The sequence below is a fragment of the Fundulus heteroclitus genome, chromosome 1, assembly GCF_011125445.2.
Source record: "Fundulus heteroclitus isolate FHET01 chromosome 1, MU-UCD_Fhet_4.1, whole genome shotgun sequence".
Taxonomy (NCBI): domain Eukaryota; kingdom Metazoa; phylum Chordata; class Actinopteri; order Cyprinodontiformes; family Fundulidae; genus Fundulus; species Fundulus heteroclitus.
This window is the reverse complement of record NC_046361.1, coordinates 19251406-19269326: the sequence shown is the minus strand read 5'-3', so window position 1 is coordinate 19269326 and position 17921 is coordinate 19251406. Positions and strand designations below refer to the sequence as shown.

Genomic DNA, 17921 nt, shown 5'->3' with positions numbered 1-17921 from the left:
CTCACTCATATTCACATCAATCCTTCAATGAGCCAACAAGGACAACCAACACTAGATGTTTGCACACCATTTGGCAGAACGTGAATGTAACGTGTGCATTAATTGGATGATCTGAGCTTGGGACCATGGTATTTGTGCCCCACGGCTGTCTGCTGAGATCGTGCTGGGCATGTGCACTGTGATTTCAGATGTTCATTATTTAAACAAACATTTAAATAATGGCCCCAAATGCAGTGACACAGTGACACCATAGTTTTGGACTCCAATGAACCACTAGGAGAGCCACTATCCACAAATGGAGAAAACATGGAACAGTGGTGAACCTTCCCATGAATGGCTGTCTGACAGGACTCACTCTGGAGGTCATAAAAATACCCCAGATCAATATCTAAAGTCCTAAGTAAGTAATCTTAAGGACACCAGCAAGTCCACCACTGAAAAAACAAGCAACTCATGCTCACAAACACTTGATTGTGGCTGAATTGGCACAGAAGAATGTGCCAAAATATACCCAAAACGATTTTTGACAGATATTCCAAAAGCTTGATGGCAGTCATTTTTCCTAAGGATTGCACAGCCAGGTATTAGGTTCAAGTGACTCAAAGTTTTATATATAGGTCCAATTTGGTTTGGATAGTTTCTTTTTTTTTTACCTTGATAAATGAAACCATCATTTGAAAACTGTATTTTGGATTGAGTCATGTTATTTTTGTCTGATTTTAAGTTATTTAATAATCTAAAACATGTAAATGCAATAAAAGAGCAAAAACTGATGAAATCAGGGTACTTTATATGCGTTTTTATGGTTCTGGGAGTTCCAATCCCCATTTCAACCAGTCGCATTTTTGAATTCACTGCCCAGAACCAACACTAATTTCTTTTGGGGAGGAAAAAAAAAACAATCAAATCATCTTCTGTTATTTCCAAGAACAATTGCTCCTATCCCACAAAACAATATTTTTAATAGGTTTATCTCCAGTTGAGTGTAAAATTACACAATAATACTTTTTGCTGCTATTTCACTTCAAAAACAAACATAAAGGAACAAGCCCAGCAACAACTGCACTGAAAGGATAATTTTCTTTTTGTTGGGCTGTTATTCATCTTGCTGAGGGAATGATACGCCCTCACTCTTGTATGCGTGACACGTTTCTGGGCTGTTAAATATCAAGACCATTCTTCATCCTAATGACCTGGTGTGAACTGCATCATCAATGGCTTCCTTTTCTCTCTTTGGACTTTAAACTCACCCACCTCCATCTATCTCAGCCCCACGCCGACAAGGAAGAGAGAAAAGAGACTTTGTCAAGAACAGTTGCCCTACAACAAGCTGTGGATGGAAAATCATAGATGTCTTGCCCTGATCCTGAATATTTGCAATATTAACAGTTATAATCATAAATGTGCTCTTCCTGCGCAGAATGAGCGAGCCGGTGTTCAGAATGCAGTCTCAAAAATGTCTGCCAAGTGACGGCAATGAACTGAAATTTGCTGCTTGATCTGTTTTGATTCAGTTCATCAAACAGAGATTTTGTCAGGACGGCGGCAGCTCCTTTTCTGTTTCAGTATAAGTGACAAGCATGACAGCTGTTCTTCCTGTCGCTTATTGTCATGAGAAAAGAGGACAACAGTACCACAAGGTCCTGTTTCATTCCTGTCTTCTCCTCTTTGTCTTCCAGATGAGGATTTGTTTGATCTTGTAGGTTTGTGTTGAAAGAAGGTGACAGCAGACATGGGGCTGCTCTGTGTGTAAACATGAGGCACACTGAGGCTTTCAGGCGAAATCAATAGGCATTGTGCACATTTGGGGTTTTACATTGGGTTGGTCAGGACCATACAACACAGAATCGTTTGGGAGCAAAGATAAGTTTGTAGAATGACTATGGGGCAATGTAAAGTAGAGTTAAGTACTGCAACTCCCCAGAATATGGATTTTTGGTCCCTCCTCAACCATATTACTGCCTTGATCAATTAATAAAAACACAAAACCCCTTATAGATATATTTTGGTTGGTTTGTGTGATGCATTTAAAACTCTGCAACTAACTGAAATTAGATCTGATTATTGTCAATCCTGACACCAACTGATTATTTAATATTGTACATTTCTGCTTGTAGCGTAATGTTATCCTATACTGAAATTTATAAAATCTCATCCATAGTATATATTACAAAGAAAATTACCTTCTGTGCAGAATTAATGTAAAGTTTTGCTTTTTCTGTCATCTATTGTAGAATTTGCCCAATTGTATGATGTTTGTTCTATGGCTGGATTCAAATACAGATTGAAATGCAAGATGATAATATAACCAGCTGAGTCCCTCTTAGCATTCACACTATACGTCTTGTTCATGCACAGAAAGCTTGACAATCTCTTTGCATTTCAAACTATTTCATCATCAGCGTTTTCCCGCTGAAGATTTGTCGGGGAATTAATGTGGAGAGAATGGGGTCTGTTTTCGCAGGAGCTCCCACATCTCCAAAAGTCAAATTTCAGGTCAAAATTTGTGGAAGGAAGTCATGTGCCACAGACATGTTAGCAAGTAGGAACTATTTATGCACTCAGCATGTGCTTGCTCTTCACATTTTAACAAGAAAGCGCCGGAGAAAATGCTGTGTTCAATAATGCATGACTAATTTAAAAGACTATTGGCCTTTCAGTGCCTGCTCACTTATCAGCAGCTGAGGTGGTAGCAGAGGGGTCTATCTTGAACTGATTCTTAAACATTCACTTGAGTTTAATTTTTCGAGATGGATGGAAGTGCTGGCCATTGCAATGATAACAAAGAGATAGGTTGGCCTCAGGACTGTGCTGGATTTGCTGGGTTGGCTAGGTGTACCTAATCATTTTCCTATCTCTTTGAGGTGTCATCAAACTGCACCATGAATGGTTAGAGGAGTAAAACATCAATAATTCAAGGGTAGTTATTTCACCTTGAGAGGGGTCTCTCTAGACCTTAAAAGATAGAGCACAATAATTAAATACGTCTGCCCTACAAATACAGCTGCTTTACTTTACAGCTGCGTTCCTCCTTAAAGATTATGCAACACTTACAACTGAATCCTTTGAATGGATGATCTATTTTGAGGAATTGATCAAACCTGATTCCTTAGGGGCGTCATTTACCTTAATGTTACGTTCTACTAGATGTGATTCAGCATTGGATGTTCTGAGAGAGCTTTGAAAACAGGTTAAACTGTGAAACCCAACAGTAATGGCAACATAACTAGCACAGGCAGATCGGGATGAAGAAAGCACTCTTGATTTGCTAATAGCCCCCATTGCATAACCTATTCTTGGATGTTCAGCTTCAGCAAGTTTGTGCTTTGGATTGACTTGGTTAATAATGCAAGCCTCTGTTGCTGTAGTGACAAACTACTTCTGGTTTAGACAGAGAGAATCCATTGTTAAGTGACAGGCACGTCAGTTGTCACAGCTTGATGAGGATCCGCAGCAAGTTTGACCTTTTAATGATTGGACTCCAGCTAAGGCCGCAGCAGGACATGCATGTAATTTCCATCTTTATTCTGAAAAGATGACAGGATGTCAGCAGCTGGAGAGCTGCTGTATGATTGATAAATTGAAAATCCATTTTGTTCTGCTTTCACCTAAATTTACTTCACGGATCTTTTTTTTTTTACAGCTACAGGGAATGCTGAAATATGGCAAGTTGCCATAAACCCACATAAAGAAAAATGCATTTACAGAAATTCTAGAAAAATGTGCCAATATTGTATAGTTTGATTAATATATTCAGTGGATGTATTAAGAAAAAAAAAAGCAAAGTAGGTGATGTATGACAACAGATCTGGGCAGGGAACTTTCCCTCGGCTGCTAGATAAATCAGAGGCAAGCACATGCCACCTTTACAAACCCTAAAACTGCAACTAGGCATAAGCAAACTGGGATGAGTAGTTCTTTGTTGCAGTAGTTTCACAGTGCCCAGTTAAAGTATACCCTTTTTCACACAACCACAAATAAAACCCATTAAAAATAAGCTGGCGCTACAGGAAATACTAAAACCGGTTTCTGGAAATAATCGTTGATGCTAAAATTTTACTCTGAAGAGTTTGTTGGAAAAATGTCACAACTCATGGCCATTTTAAAGACAATAAAGAGCCTCCTAGAGGCAGGCTGCAAAAACTCAGAGGTAAGCAGTGGATCATTGAAGCCGCTTTTATTGAAAGTGTAAACAATCGTTTTTTTTCCCCCTCCACAGGGGCATTCCTGGGAAGACGTGCGGAACCATAATCTTATCAGCTGAAGAGCTTGGAAACTGCAGAGTAAGTCCAAAAAGTTTTGACCAGTTTACTTTCTAATTTCTTTGAGAACAAATGCTTTCGCAGCATTTACTGAAAAGATTTTTCATCTTTCCATGCAAATGCATGTTTAGCAGTGCCCAAATGCCTGCCTTTCTGAAGTGGGATGTTTTATATCCCTGCCATCAGTGAGATGCATCGTATCATAAATGTCCTCATTAAACGAGCAGGATATGGCGTGTTGCCAAGCGAATGCGTTTATCATTTGGAGATTGTGTACCTAGTGAGTGTGCTACAAGCATGAATTGTTATTTAATGAGACTGCCTTTATTCCAGTCACTAAATCGGGCACTTACTCTGCTGTGTGGTGTGTTAATCCATGAGTCCGCATTAATAACCTGTGTCCAGTAATGCTCATTGGCTTTCTATCCACATTGCTAAATGAAGATAGTAAATAACAACATTATAGTGCTACCAGTAGAGTAGCAGACAGCAGCAAGATATTCTAGGCAACACTATTGGGCCTCCCTCTGAGGTTTTACAGTAACCCACTAAGTGTCCATATACTTGTTTTATTGCACGGAATAACATGTAATGTTTCGAGGGTTCAAAGCTGTGTTAATTCCCCGTGTACTTACATTTAGTTTGACGGCAGTTTTACCTGACCCGGCTTTTCTTATTTTGTTTTAAATAGTCTCCAGTCAGAAAGAGGCACATCACATTGATGCTGATAATGGACCTGCCATGATAACCATTACTGATTCTGCCCTGTTGGACTCATGTGTCAGCGCTCATACTCATTGAAGGGCTGCTGTGTGTCATCAGGTGCATTGCATCTGCGATAATAGCGGTTAGCAACATCAGTGCAAAGCACCACTTCAGGAAGCGATTTAGTAATATAAATGCAAATGATCATTACCGGTACAAATAACTGTTTCCAGTCAATTAGAGATAGAAAGGTGTGTCACTCTGGATCTGCCCCGTTTGCACAGATTTTAACTCTGAATGGCATTACCTTGGCATCTTGAGATACTTTTTATAGAATAAAAGACAGATAAGTAGATGTGAAAACACTGGTATCTTCAATGTCCCACATGCGTGATTTATGATGGTTCAGAATTACTACCATTTACCTGGACAGTGTTTATCAAGGAATCCGTCTGTGACCAATAACCATAGGAAGCAGCGGTTTTGCTTTGCCTCCAGCTCTTATTTAAGGAAAAATAAGACCAGCGGAGTGGGAAATCAACAGGGGAAGTTCTGGCTCGAGCCTTCGTGGTGGATTAGCCAGGTATCATTAGACAGAGCAACAGGCTTTGCATGGATCAAAGACTTCCTCTTGGCTGCCGTTATCTCTGGCACATATGAGTGTTGAGCAGTGGTTGGCTGCTTTCAGATCTTCCCCTGGTTTCACTACAGCTTGACCCGGTTTAAAGTTAAGAAAGCCTCTTTGAATATTGAAGTTGCAAAATTTAATAAGTAAAACTTTACAAGTAGTACACCAACAACTTCTAGTATGTTGGATTATTCCTCTACCAACTTTCCATATTTAGGAATCTAAATTTGTACCCATTCTTCTATGCAAAATAGCTGAAACCCAGTCAGGTTGGCTGGATAGTGTGTTTAAACATCACTTTTGCTAGGTCTTAGTCTTACAAAAGATTCTCACTTGGATTTAGGTCTGGGATTTTTTGGGCCATGTTTAAGGTAATTAAACATTAAACATAAAGGTTTAATGCAAGGCGCTGTTATGATCTCGAGATGTTTAGTTTATGGGTTTGATCTTGTTGTACATTAAAAAATCTTGCGTTATTCAATTGCAATTTTTGCATTAGCCATTTGCATTTGTCATATTAATTAATTCTTTTGCATTATTTTCCTAGTTTATCTTTGTGTTCTGTTCTTTATACGTTTTCTCTCTTTCCTCTTTGGTTTACTAGTATTCTCCCTCCCCCAGTCTGTCTGCCTTCCTTCTGCCTCAGCTGATCCACATAATCCCCTGATTAACTTACCTGCATCCAATGTCATTCTCCTCTTTTCCCTCAGTATCTGCTCTCTGATTCTCATTGTTCTTTGTTGGATCAACCTGTTGCCATCCTTATCACTGCATTTTTTAAGGCCTGCTGTCCCTGCGATTTTTCCTGTAAATTCTCTTAATATACTTTGTGAGGAACTATGCTTTTTCACAATTACTCTGCATTTCACCAACCAATTTACGACAGGCACGTAGCATGCATAGCAGCTAAATTGTATCCTTCAGTGTTTATTATGAATAACAAATAACATCAGTAAGTAAATTATGAGGGATAAACACATGGATTACTCCACTATATATCCCTAAAGTAAAACCTAATTTCTAAATGATTGCTATGATTATGTCGGGCAATTTTCTTACACAAACATTTCCAGTTCCGTATTGAATTCAAATTGTTTCTTTTCATTCACCAAACTCAATTTCACATTCGACGAAACCCTCTCCTTCTGTCTTGCATTCTGTATTTAAATCCATGATTGTGGACAAATGCAAATAGAATGAATGGATTGATGCATGAAATACACAAAAGAGCTGTGTTAATGTCCATATAATCCTCTGGCACATAATTCACCAAGAGATTCCCTACACTCGGCTATCTAGAAGATGCCATAGAGGCTTATGCAACATGCATTCAGGTTTTGTCTGACTTGCTTTGCGGCCCTCTGAAAGAAGAGCCCCACTTTGAGAAACTGACAACCTTGATCGCTCTGCAACTTATCCCATGCAGCGGAATCTGGATAAAGCAGAGAAAAGCATGCCGACTGCACTCAGTATTCCCCTGCTGCTGCTGCTGAACCTCAGTGGCTCAAATGAATGTTCTGCTTTTTCCTCACTTAATGAGGGAACACAGCACAGCAGCACCAAAGTGGGTATGTGTTATTTGTGCCTAATGAGGGTTTAAGGCACACTGTTGCCCTGATAGTTTGATTGTAGAGGTTGCATCAGGGTTGTTGCAGGGTGGGTTCAGGATGGCTATAGAGGGATTTGGTAACTGACATAAGAAAGCTCTTTTGCCATGTTGCATTATTTGTATAAATATACCAAATGGGAATATGGAAAATAAGATGTTCTTGTGAAAAGCCACCAATAATATTTTGACATAGTTTGGGTTTAAAATGCAAAGTGGATTTCTATCCATGTTTGCTAATCTACATCAATCTGGAAGAGACACATTTCTATCAGCACGCCTCCTACCTTTTTTTTCCAAACTGGTTAAAAACACTCATAATATTTAAAATGACAAAAGGAAATGAAAGCAGATGTAAAACAGTCAATTTAGTTGACAGCACTGGCTGTGTTTAATGAGCTTTTCTCCATTATATCGTATCATGCTATGCTTTGAAAAAATGAATACTTTTACTGCAGCACAAAAACAAGATAACCAAGGTAGCAGATTTTCAGCAGAATAAACCAAAGTATTTTTGTGCTACACGGTAATTCACTTCTCTTCATGCAGCTGTCTCAACAGAACAGTCAGGTCCGTGCTGCGTCTGCGTCTGAGCCATGTAGGGATGTGATAGGGGTTAGTGTGAGGCCGGTCACAGACGGACCGTGCCCCTCTGATGTGGGTCAAAGCAATCAATAGAGGCCGTGCTCAGCACATTGCTGATTCAGATCAAATAGTAGCATTTCAAAAGCTAGAAGCCTGGGGACTTGCAGGATGAAAATAGCTCCTACATTCCCAAAGTCAAGAAACACTTTTACTTGAATATGTCCTTGTGTGTCTTAAAGAAATACAGGTTCATCTGAATCAAGTAGGATATTATTAAAATAATTAATTGATTTCAACATATTCAATTCAAACAGTGAAACTACAATGGCAATTTTATTTCCACCTTTACAGATTTCTTCTGTTTTTTCTTATTAGCAAAATATTTTCAAACGATGATTTAATTTGTCAGAGAGAAAGAAATCTCTGAAAATGTAATTGCTCTCTGTTAAATTAGGAATTGAATATGATTAATCATTTCTTTAATGCTATATTTGGTTTCTCAGGCCAAGCCCAGGCTTAATTACAGCCAGGCCTATAGAATCAAGTAGTTACTTAATAAATAACCTGATAACTGGACATAGGCTGAAAGTTCTCATAAAGCACACCTCAGTCTAAACAAATTTAAGAACAGATGACAAATAACATAATTGACACCTATCAGTCTGCAAAGCATTACAATACTGTTTCCCAGGCTTTCAAACTTGACCAAACCCCAGTGGGAGCCATTATCCACAAATGGAAAAAAAGGAGTGGTTGACCAAAATTATTCCAATAGTGCATTGACGGTTCATAGTGGAGGCCACAAGAGAACCCAGAACAACATCTAAAGCACTGCAGACCTCACATGCCTCAGTTAAGCACTGAATCATGAACACTGAGTTCATGATTCAACTATCAGAAACAGAGCGTGGCCAACAACAGCATTCATGGCAGAGTTACAATCTGAAAACTACTGTTGACGAAAAAAAGAATGCCAAGGCCCATCTCACTCTAAAACCGACCTTTGTAATAGCAAAACTTTTGGAAAAATTTGTTTTTGGCTGACAAGACAAAAATGGAAAGTTTTTGAAGGTATATGTCATGTTACATCTGGTGAAAAAAGAAAAGCGTTTTTATCACCAAAAGATCAGACCAAAAGGGTAAACTTGGTGGTAGTGTTCTGGTCTGGGTTTTGTTGTTGTTGCTTAAGGAACTGCACCACTTTCTGTAACTGATGGAACCATGTATGAAAGCTCCAGACCATTTTGGATTTGATATTGATCCAAAGAATAAAAGCTAGTCCACCTCATGACCAGCAAAAGTCTTGAAAAGGCTCGGTCAAAGTCTAGACTTTAATCCGACATTGATTTTATGGCACGACCGTAAAATAAAGGCATTCTTGCTCATACAAATGCCCAATTAAAAATATTCAAATTTTCACCTGAACTGAATTTTGTGTTTTTATAAGCTGCAAGACATACTCATTGCAGTTAACAGAATTAAAAATGTTACCTACATCATTATATGTGTAATAAAGGTAAATGATTTTTTTAAATTGAATTCCTGAAATAAATTGACTTTTTGAAGATGTTCACCTGCTTTGAAATTAGATGGTTAAGCCCTAGGTTCTTGTCAAAGCTTAAATAATGACAAGCTGAAGGATGTCTGCGGACTTCAAAAATATAACTTTTTTCTGTGGTAAACGTTTGAGTGTATAGCACGTCCACTGTCCACCACTTTATTAAATACAAGACTATATTTAGACTGCTGGGAGTCTTTTAGGACTCAATTAATCTTGCATGAAAGCTAAATTCCTGCATTTTGTGTTCACAAACACACGAGAATGTATTTTGACATACTCCGACCCCAACCATTTGGGATCGGCCAAAAACATTTCGGGCCAATCACGTTGCAGTGTTATGGGTTAAGGCGTGACATTCTAGCTATGATAAAGAGCCAGAGCTGCCGAGCCACAGCTGAACCAAAATAAACATGGCAGCACAGTAGGACGCACACGCAGCTGCTGCTATCACATCTGTTCTGTCAGAATCCTTGATTTCGAACAGCAAGAAATGCCTTGACCAGCTTAACTTGTTGTGGTTTCTCGTGGCACCTGCTGCTTAGAACATTTCATTTGATACTGTAATTGGCTGAAACTAATCTTGGGTAGGCGGGCACTAGCAGTCGTTCGCTCAATCAGCTCAGAAAGTTCTGCAGAAGGTCCCGTCTTTCCCCAAACAGATTTGATGGGAGTAGTCCCAGACTGATAATGTGCACAACGTAGAGAGCTACACATTATCAATCTGGCTTGCCAGGTTATGAATCAAGAGCAAAGTGATTGCCTCTCCTGTAGATTCAGCAGTGAACACTGAATTGGTTCCTAAATTAGTATAATTAAAATAATACCAGCCTTTCTAGTGTATTGTTAGCTATACTCTCATATTCAGCCCCCAGCCTATTACTGCCTGTACAAGGTTTTAGAATCCATTTCTGTGCTTATGCATTGTGCCTCACATCGTTGCTATTATTATACGGAGCACAAAAGGTATTTTTGATGCAAGGGTTGCATAATACAAATGGTAATGAATGCATTTGCAGGTTTTCACAAACTAGAGCCCAGTGGTTGGTTTCGTTCTGGCCCTATTAGAATTCAGTCAGCTCTTTGCCTGTTATTTGGTGCTTCAGTGCTTTTATATTTTTGGCAAACAGCATGTATGAACAAATAACAGGATGGAAACTGAGGCAAAAGAACCAAATTACGATGTCCTTTACTCTGACTGTGGTTTTTCCTTTGTAGGATTACGCCACCATGCAGTTCTGTGCCAACAAATTGGATAAAAAGGACTTTTTTGGAAAGTCAGACCCCTTCATGGTCTTCTATAGAAGTAACGAGGATGGCACGTGAGTTTGCATCTGGATTCTGCTCCTCTTTTAGGGGAGTAAAACATGGTTGAAGTGTGTAAAGATTTTAAATGAAAGGAATCAAAAACAGAAGAATTTATACCGTGGCCCCTTTTAACTCAGCTGCATACAGATACAGCTACACAGACATGGTCTGAAACACTACAAAGCTACTGTGGAAAGATTTTTTTTTATCTCTGGGTTTTGTTTTGAAGACGTTTGGCTGTTTTTTAGGGTTTTAAGTTTCTTCTGATCTTCTGCTCCAGGTTCACCATCTGTCACAAGACCGAGGTGGTAAAGAACACATTGAATCCTGTGTGGGAGCCCTTTTCCATCCCTGTCAGAGCACTCTGCAATGGGGACTATGAGAGGTGGGTTGACTAATCTTATAAAGTTAAGCTTCAACGATACACACATACTCAAATATAAACCCTAAAAGTTTTAGTTATCAAACAAAACCAACTCTTACATCGTGATTGCCATCATTTAGAGACACAAAGGAAATGGATAGTGATCTGAATCAGCTGATTATAACATGAGATAAGATAAATCGGTTGTCCATCACATTTTGAGATGGAGATGTGTCAATGACGTTTGCCAAAACAAGCACCCATACAACACACATAGATCAAAAACAAACAGAAAACCCTTAAACGAACAACTGATAGGCTCTAATCAGTTATTAGCTGATTGTGAACTTAAACATCTTTTTTTTGACTGAGAAAAGAAAGACTTCACGCTGACAATAGTATTCTTTGCAGTGAAAGTTATTACTGAGAGAAGACTAATATTAGTGTATGAAATCTACTTGGAATAACCACAAAGAAGGTAGTTCACAGTTTGTAATGCTAATCATGCTAGTTGTGCTCAACAATACATAAAATGCTAAAGACTTAAAATCTATACTTTGTAAATGTAGAGAACTGTGGTCACTTTTGTTGAAAAAATTATAAAATAATCTGCAGCTTGTTGTAGCGTTTCAGCTCACGGGAAGGTATGAAGTGAAGATGAGCTGCTGAGCCTGTCTAAGTGTTCAGAGTGAGGTTAAAATCTCTTCCCACCACAAGTGCTGTGCCAGTCTGAGTTGAAAAGGCAGAACAGAGACTATGATAAATCCTGCAGTCGTCTACACTCGGACCTATCTGTGTTCTTTATGTTAATGGTTACATATCTCCTTTCTGGATCATGTTGTCTTTGTATGTACACTGTACCATTATGTTAAAGGAGACCTATAATGCAAAATTCATGTTTTACATGTTTTTGTTCTTCCATTTGGGTCTCTGCTGCTTCTAGAAAAAGTCCAAGCGCTAAAAAGATAAAATGAAATAAAATCCAGCTATTTTTTGGCAATAAGTTAATGTTGTGTTGTTGTCTGGAAAACAAGTCGTTTCAAAAGCCTCCCGATCATTATGTCACAATCAGCCGTCACTGCCCCTCACCTAGCAACCCCAGCTGAGCCCAAAAAAATAAGTATTCTTTTCTTTTGAATATAATCATAAAAATAAAAAGTTTCACAAAGACACTTAGTTATCAAACAAAAACATTTATACTCCAGTTTTTAGTTTACTTCAACTAATGTTGTTAAAACTATACTGCCGCGTTGACATCTTGTAAACATCGGTGCAGCGCTGTTCTTTCTGTGAGTGGAAAATAACAACAAGCAGCTCAGTGATGACGTCACATGAAAGGAAGGCTGTCCATTTTTTATGAATCACACCATTTAAGTGGTGCCCAGTGGTCACGTGAGATGTTTTTAATAATCTGTGAATTCCTGCCAGATGCCCCACACAGAACATCAAAAGTGGACATATCCGGGAAAAAGAGAAATGTTTGGTCACCCTAATCGTATAAGAGGTTTTTTTTGTTTAATCCAACGTGCAGTTTTATTTGGTAAAGCCAATTAGTCATCTCTCGTTTCCGGATCAGCTGTCCATAAAGCCTGTCAACCTTGACATCTGAGATGACCTTCTTCCTCACAGGAAGAAGAGCTGGTCTGCAATCAAGGATCTCCTTCAGGGCTTCATTGTAGTTTGTACCATTCTGTTCCCTACCTCAACTTTTGACTTTTTCCTTTGCGCTGAAATATTCAAATTTTGCTGCGACTCTTGGCAGGCAGTTGTCAGGCTGCTTCGCTACCAGATGATACCCACTGTAGAACATGTTGATCTTTTAGGGGTCACTTTAGGTTTTCAGTACCCGATGAAGGAAATCCCACTCACTGATCTTTGGGTCTTCTTCTGTGCATTTAGGAATGGAGAATCTGCATTTCCCATTGCATATACAATATGGTCTCACTGAATTTCCAATTGTCACAGAATTATCCTTTCGCATAATTTTTACCCACTTTCCCTTAGCATCTTGTTCTCAGCAACCAGCATCACCGCCTGTTCCTGGCTGTACTCAAGTGATTCCCTCAAGACTGGAATTGCTTGTGCAGAACTTCTACCTGGGCTAGTCTGGCATTGAGGCTTCTGCTTGATAAAGTCTAGAATATCTGTGTAGCTCTTGTCTGGTGAGGTGGTGGTACTGGCGGGGCATTCAGACCGTGTCCACTTTGATGTTGCTGTGGTCATGGGTTTCTGGGGTTTTCCCCATCACAGCTCAATGAAAAGACTCGACTGCGTACTTCTGCAGACTGAGTTTCATCAACCAGTTGTCATTGATGAAGAAAAGAACACAATAGTTAATATTTTAAATTGTGTTTAATATTTGGATAGGTTTAACTGGCTTATGTTTACCTGAGCATGATCTCTGTTTGTTTGTCAGAGCATGTTGAGTATTTAAGTGTAACTTTCGTTGAGAACTCAGCACATCCTATTCTCAGCCGCTCTCCTGCAGCTAGTTTTAGTTGGGTTTTTTTATGTTAATACCATTGTACAATAACCAGGGGGATTTTATTGTCTTTGTAAATTTCCAGTGACGCAGAAAGACGGGGGTTGTATTTTTTAAAAGCTTTATTTAGCTATAAAATAGTTTTACTTCAATATACTTCCAATTTATGCTGAAAATAGAAAAAAGTACATTTGTTTTGATTTGCAGGTCTGAATAGGCTGACATTGGTATTGGCCAATGATTAGAAATTGGCTGCAGATTCTCAGCTCCATGCACCTCTAATATTAAATGGAAGAGCGATTCAAGGAGAATCAATTTTCTTCCATCACTGATCACTATAAAAAGGCTTCTATCTAAGCAATTCCTGCTTCACCTAGCTGCTCATTCAGTCACCCACAAACAGTGGAAACCTTTCAGCATCCCACATTTCTTATTGGCAGCCACATCTTCTGTCTTATCTGCTTCTTTTGATAGCAAAGCGCCTTGCATAGCACCCCAGCAACAGAAGAAGTTTTGACAGGAAAATAAGAAAAAAAGAGGATAAACAAAGATAGTGAGGGAGAGCGGCTGCACTTGTTCTATAGATGTTGACGGTGGGTTGGAATAAACAGATGAGCCCGACATTGTGTGTTCACATGTGTGTCCACGTGTGTCTGTGTGCGCGTGTGGAAGAATGAAAGCGTGTCGATGCAGATATTCATGAGAGTGAAGAAGAAAATGTTAAACCTTGCCCTCTTCACCACGCCAGGTGTCAACGAAGGTTCCCTGTCTCGATCCTGCCTCTGCTCACCTGCCCAGGGAAACTAATTGGGTCAGACAGATGGAGCAGAGGCATGAAAGATGTCTGATTCCCTTTGAGGGTTTATGCGGCAGAAGAAATTCACAGCAATTTAGGCTCTGCTCACTTTTATCGTAAAATATTGATGGTTTGGTCTGCTGTGGTTTATTCTTGTGCTCCGCTTCCACTCAGCGGCATTCAAAATTCTGTTTAAAATGCAATTTGCTCTTAGTGAACCAGTTAAATTTGAATGTTTTTTAATTTATTTCTTGCCTTGCCGACAAGGTTGTTGTCCTGCTAGAAAGTGAACTGCAACCCAAGTGTGTGTGTGTGTGTGTGTGTGTGTGTGTGTGTGTGTGTGTGTGTGTGTGTTACAGCCTCCAACAGGATTTGTTCCCGGCCTGCACTGTATTTAGCTTTAGATCTTACCAACTCTGATCACCTTCACTTTCCCTAGTGGAGAAAAATGTCCGCAAAGCATAATGCTGCTATTGTCATGTTTCACCTTAGGGTTGGTGTGTTCAGAGTGATATGCAGTGTTAGTTTTCATGCAAACATAGTATTTTGCATGAAAAAATAAGTTTGAATTTGTTCTGATCTGCTCAGAGCACTTTTTCACGTTTTTTCCCCCCACTTGTGGCAAACTACAAAGGAGACTTCATATTTGTATGAACCTGACAAGAAAGGAAACCTGAAATTTGAGCCAGGCACAGTGTTACATATAAAAGAAAACTAGAAAGACAGTCAGAGAACCCTGCAGGAGCAAGCTGGAGCCCTACCGGTGAAGAGAGCTTGCTTACTCACTGCAGAGATGACAGGTAGGACAGCAGAAGCTCGGTCTGAGTCTGGAGAACAGGCTCGGGTTATGCATAGGGGGTCAGATAAGAGATAAGCAGACAGATCCAAGGGCCTAAGCAAAGTTTGCAGTTGCAAAAATAATCCAGGTCGAGCTCCATTAATCAGAAGCTTAGTGGATGTCCAACAAGGGCAAGGCAAACCCAGGAGATCCAAAAAACATTAAACATGGTTATCAGGCATGAAACGCTGGACATTTACTAACAAAAAAAGCTCTCAACAATCTGCCACCTGCCTGCTGTCAGTGGAGAGTTTATAAGGACAAGGAAACAAGTGTGGATAATGGACTTGATTGCAGTCTAGGCAGCCTCGCAGGTGTGGTGAATGATGCTGATTGCATCTGGGCAGGCAAGGCCAGCAGGATGCAGACAGCAAGCAGACTAGATAATTACAGTTATAGCTTTGTTTCAACAGTGGCTTTTATTATTTTCTTCTTATATAAAGGCTAGGTTCATAGACTTATACAGCTGTCCTTTCAATCGATTTTCTCACCTGAGCTGTGAATCTTTGCAGCTCCATCAGAGTTACCATGGACCTCTTGGCTGCTTGTATGAGTAACACTCCTCATCAGCTTGTCAGTTTACACGGCCGGCCTGGTCTTGGTAGGTTTGCAATTGTGCCACACTCTTTCCATTTTCAGATGATGGATTGAACTGTGCCCTGTGAGGCATTTATGGGTTGGGTCATTGTTCTGTAAGCTAATCCTGCTTCTCTACAGTTTAATTTTGGACCTGTATGTCTTCATGATACTGTTTGATCACCAATGTTATCTGACACTTACTGTACCCTCTCCCCTCTGAGGCCTTCACAGAGCAGCTGTATTTAGACAAACTCCTAAAAGGCTATTGTTTTTACATGAATTTCATTTATAGGTACTGGAGTAAAGGGGCCGAATAAAAGTGCACACTACAGATTTTCCATTTGTTTAGATTCTATGTTTTGTCTTGGCCTATCAAGAAGTCTCCCAATAAAACTAATTTCAGTTTATGGTTGTAACATTAGAAAATGCATAAAAGTTTGATGCTTACGAGTACTTTTGCAAGACCTTATGTATTGGCCACTCCATTTTGCATTTGTCACACATGTTTCTTATGTACTTTCACAATAAAGATGAAGGTGGAGATAACGACAAGATGATAATGATAAGGAGGAGAAGTACACTCTGCTCTCTGCAATCACATTTTTCAGCCGTGTGTGAATCTGATAAAACCCTTGTAATCACTCGGCTCCATTAGTGATCAGAAAGTGGGATCTCTCTCATTTCTACTCCAGCAGGCAATGTGAGCGCAAAATTGATTGGGGACTGAAACTGAAGCTAAGGAGATGCTGTAAGTCTCTTCTTGGAACTGCTAACAATTGCAGTGCCAACTCATCACCAGCCTTAAGTCACCCTTAGTGTCAACGTACATTAGCTGTTTCTGTCATAGTAGTCAAGACCTCTTGAAATGTTTGATTTTTTTTTCACCCTGATTCTGAAAATTTGTTCTAATAGTAATAAGAGCATACATTCATGGTAAAAAAAGTCTTGTTTTATCTTTTTGTTCATCACATTGGACTGAACAGCTTTGTAATGTTGGTAAACGGTGCCGACAGAATGAGTTCAGGTCAGAATTAGCAGGGCAGCCCTCTGTCACCCTTCCTCCTTCTGGACCCACTGGGACATGATTGATAGCAGCTAACAGGAGATTGATGGAAGCATCCTGCTAGTCCCCCCCCCACCCCTTTCAGCTCAAAAGGATGGAGAAACAGTTGATTTACTCTTACTAAATCCTCTCAGGCTAATACAGTCCCATTCAATAAATTAGAATGCATTCCAATGGTTCAAAGTACCTTTTGAAAATAACAACCTTTAAGCAGATATTGATATTGATCCATCCGTTTCTAACCTGTTTAGTCCCTCATGGGGTTGCGGGGGGTGCTGGTGTCTATCTCCAGCATTCACTGGGCGAGAGGCGGGGTACACCCTGGACAGGTCGCCAGTCTGTTGCAGGGCAACACAGAGACAAACAGGACAAACAAACATTCACGCACACACTCACACCTAAGGACAATTTCTAGAGAAGCCAATTAACCTAACAGTCATGTTTTTGGACTGTTGGAGAAAGCCGAAGTACCTGGAGAGAACCCACACATGCACAGGGAGAAACTCCATGCAGAAAGACCCAGTTTTGAACTCAAACCCAGGACCTTTTTGCTGCAAGGCAACAGCGGCATTCCCTGCACCACTGTGCAGCCCCAATATTGACCATACTTTTCATTAAGCCCATATTTATTTATTAAAATGTTTTTATTGGTCTGCTGTGACATTCTAATCTTAAATGTCGTGTTTTCAATTAATGAAACTTTTAATTACATTCTAATTGATTAAATTTGTTTGCATATTTGGTTTTTCACTTTTTAATTTAGCTCAGGGACTTTTAAGAGAGATCTTTGGCGTTCACTGTAAAATTGTTTAATGTACTCTTTTGCCAGCTATGTCAACATCTCTTCTGTTTGATATTTATGTTTAATGGTAAAGACTTTACTAATATTGTTCCAAACAAATAATTTAATGTTGAGTTTTAGTAAACACGAGTCTTAAAACCATGCTAAAATGCCAGAGAGCACAAAAACAACTTTACTTCTGAGTGAAAACCATACAAGAGACAATAATAAGCCTATTGGTCAGTGTGAAGAAGTGTAAAATTCAGTGTCCACTATACCTCTAATATTCTGTCAAATAAGGCTTGACAATAATAAACTGTGCACACTTAATAAAAAGTATGGCATTATTTAGACGACTGACAAGTC

General features: G+C 39.4%; 1 protein-coding gene across 2 annotated transcripts in view; it reads left to right on the top strand.

Annotated features, from left to right (window-relative positions):
- The window catches only part of cpne5a (copine Va), a 124835-nt gene that overhangs the window by 54268 nt on the left and 52646 nt on the right, over positions 1-17921 (top strand). For both annotated transcript variants that reach the window (XM_012870671.3, XM_012870670.3), the window contains 3 exons: positions 4220-4283; positions 10563-10666; positions 10933-11037. In XM_012870671.3, the coding sequence (XP_012726125.1) occupies positions 4220-4283; positions 10563-10666; positions 10933-11037 (273 nt within the window). The remainder of the gene's footprint in view (positions 1-4219; positions 4284-10562; positions 10667-10932; positions 11038-17921) is intronic.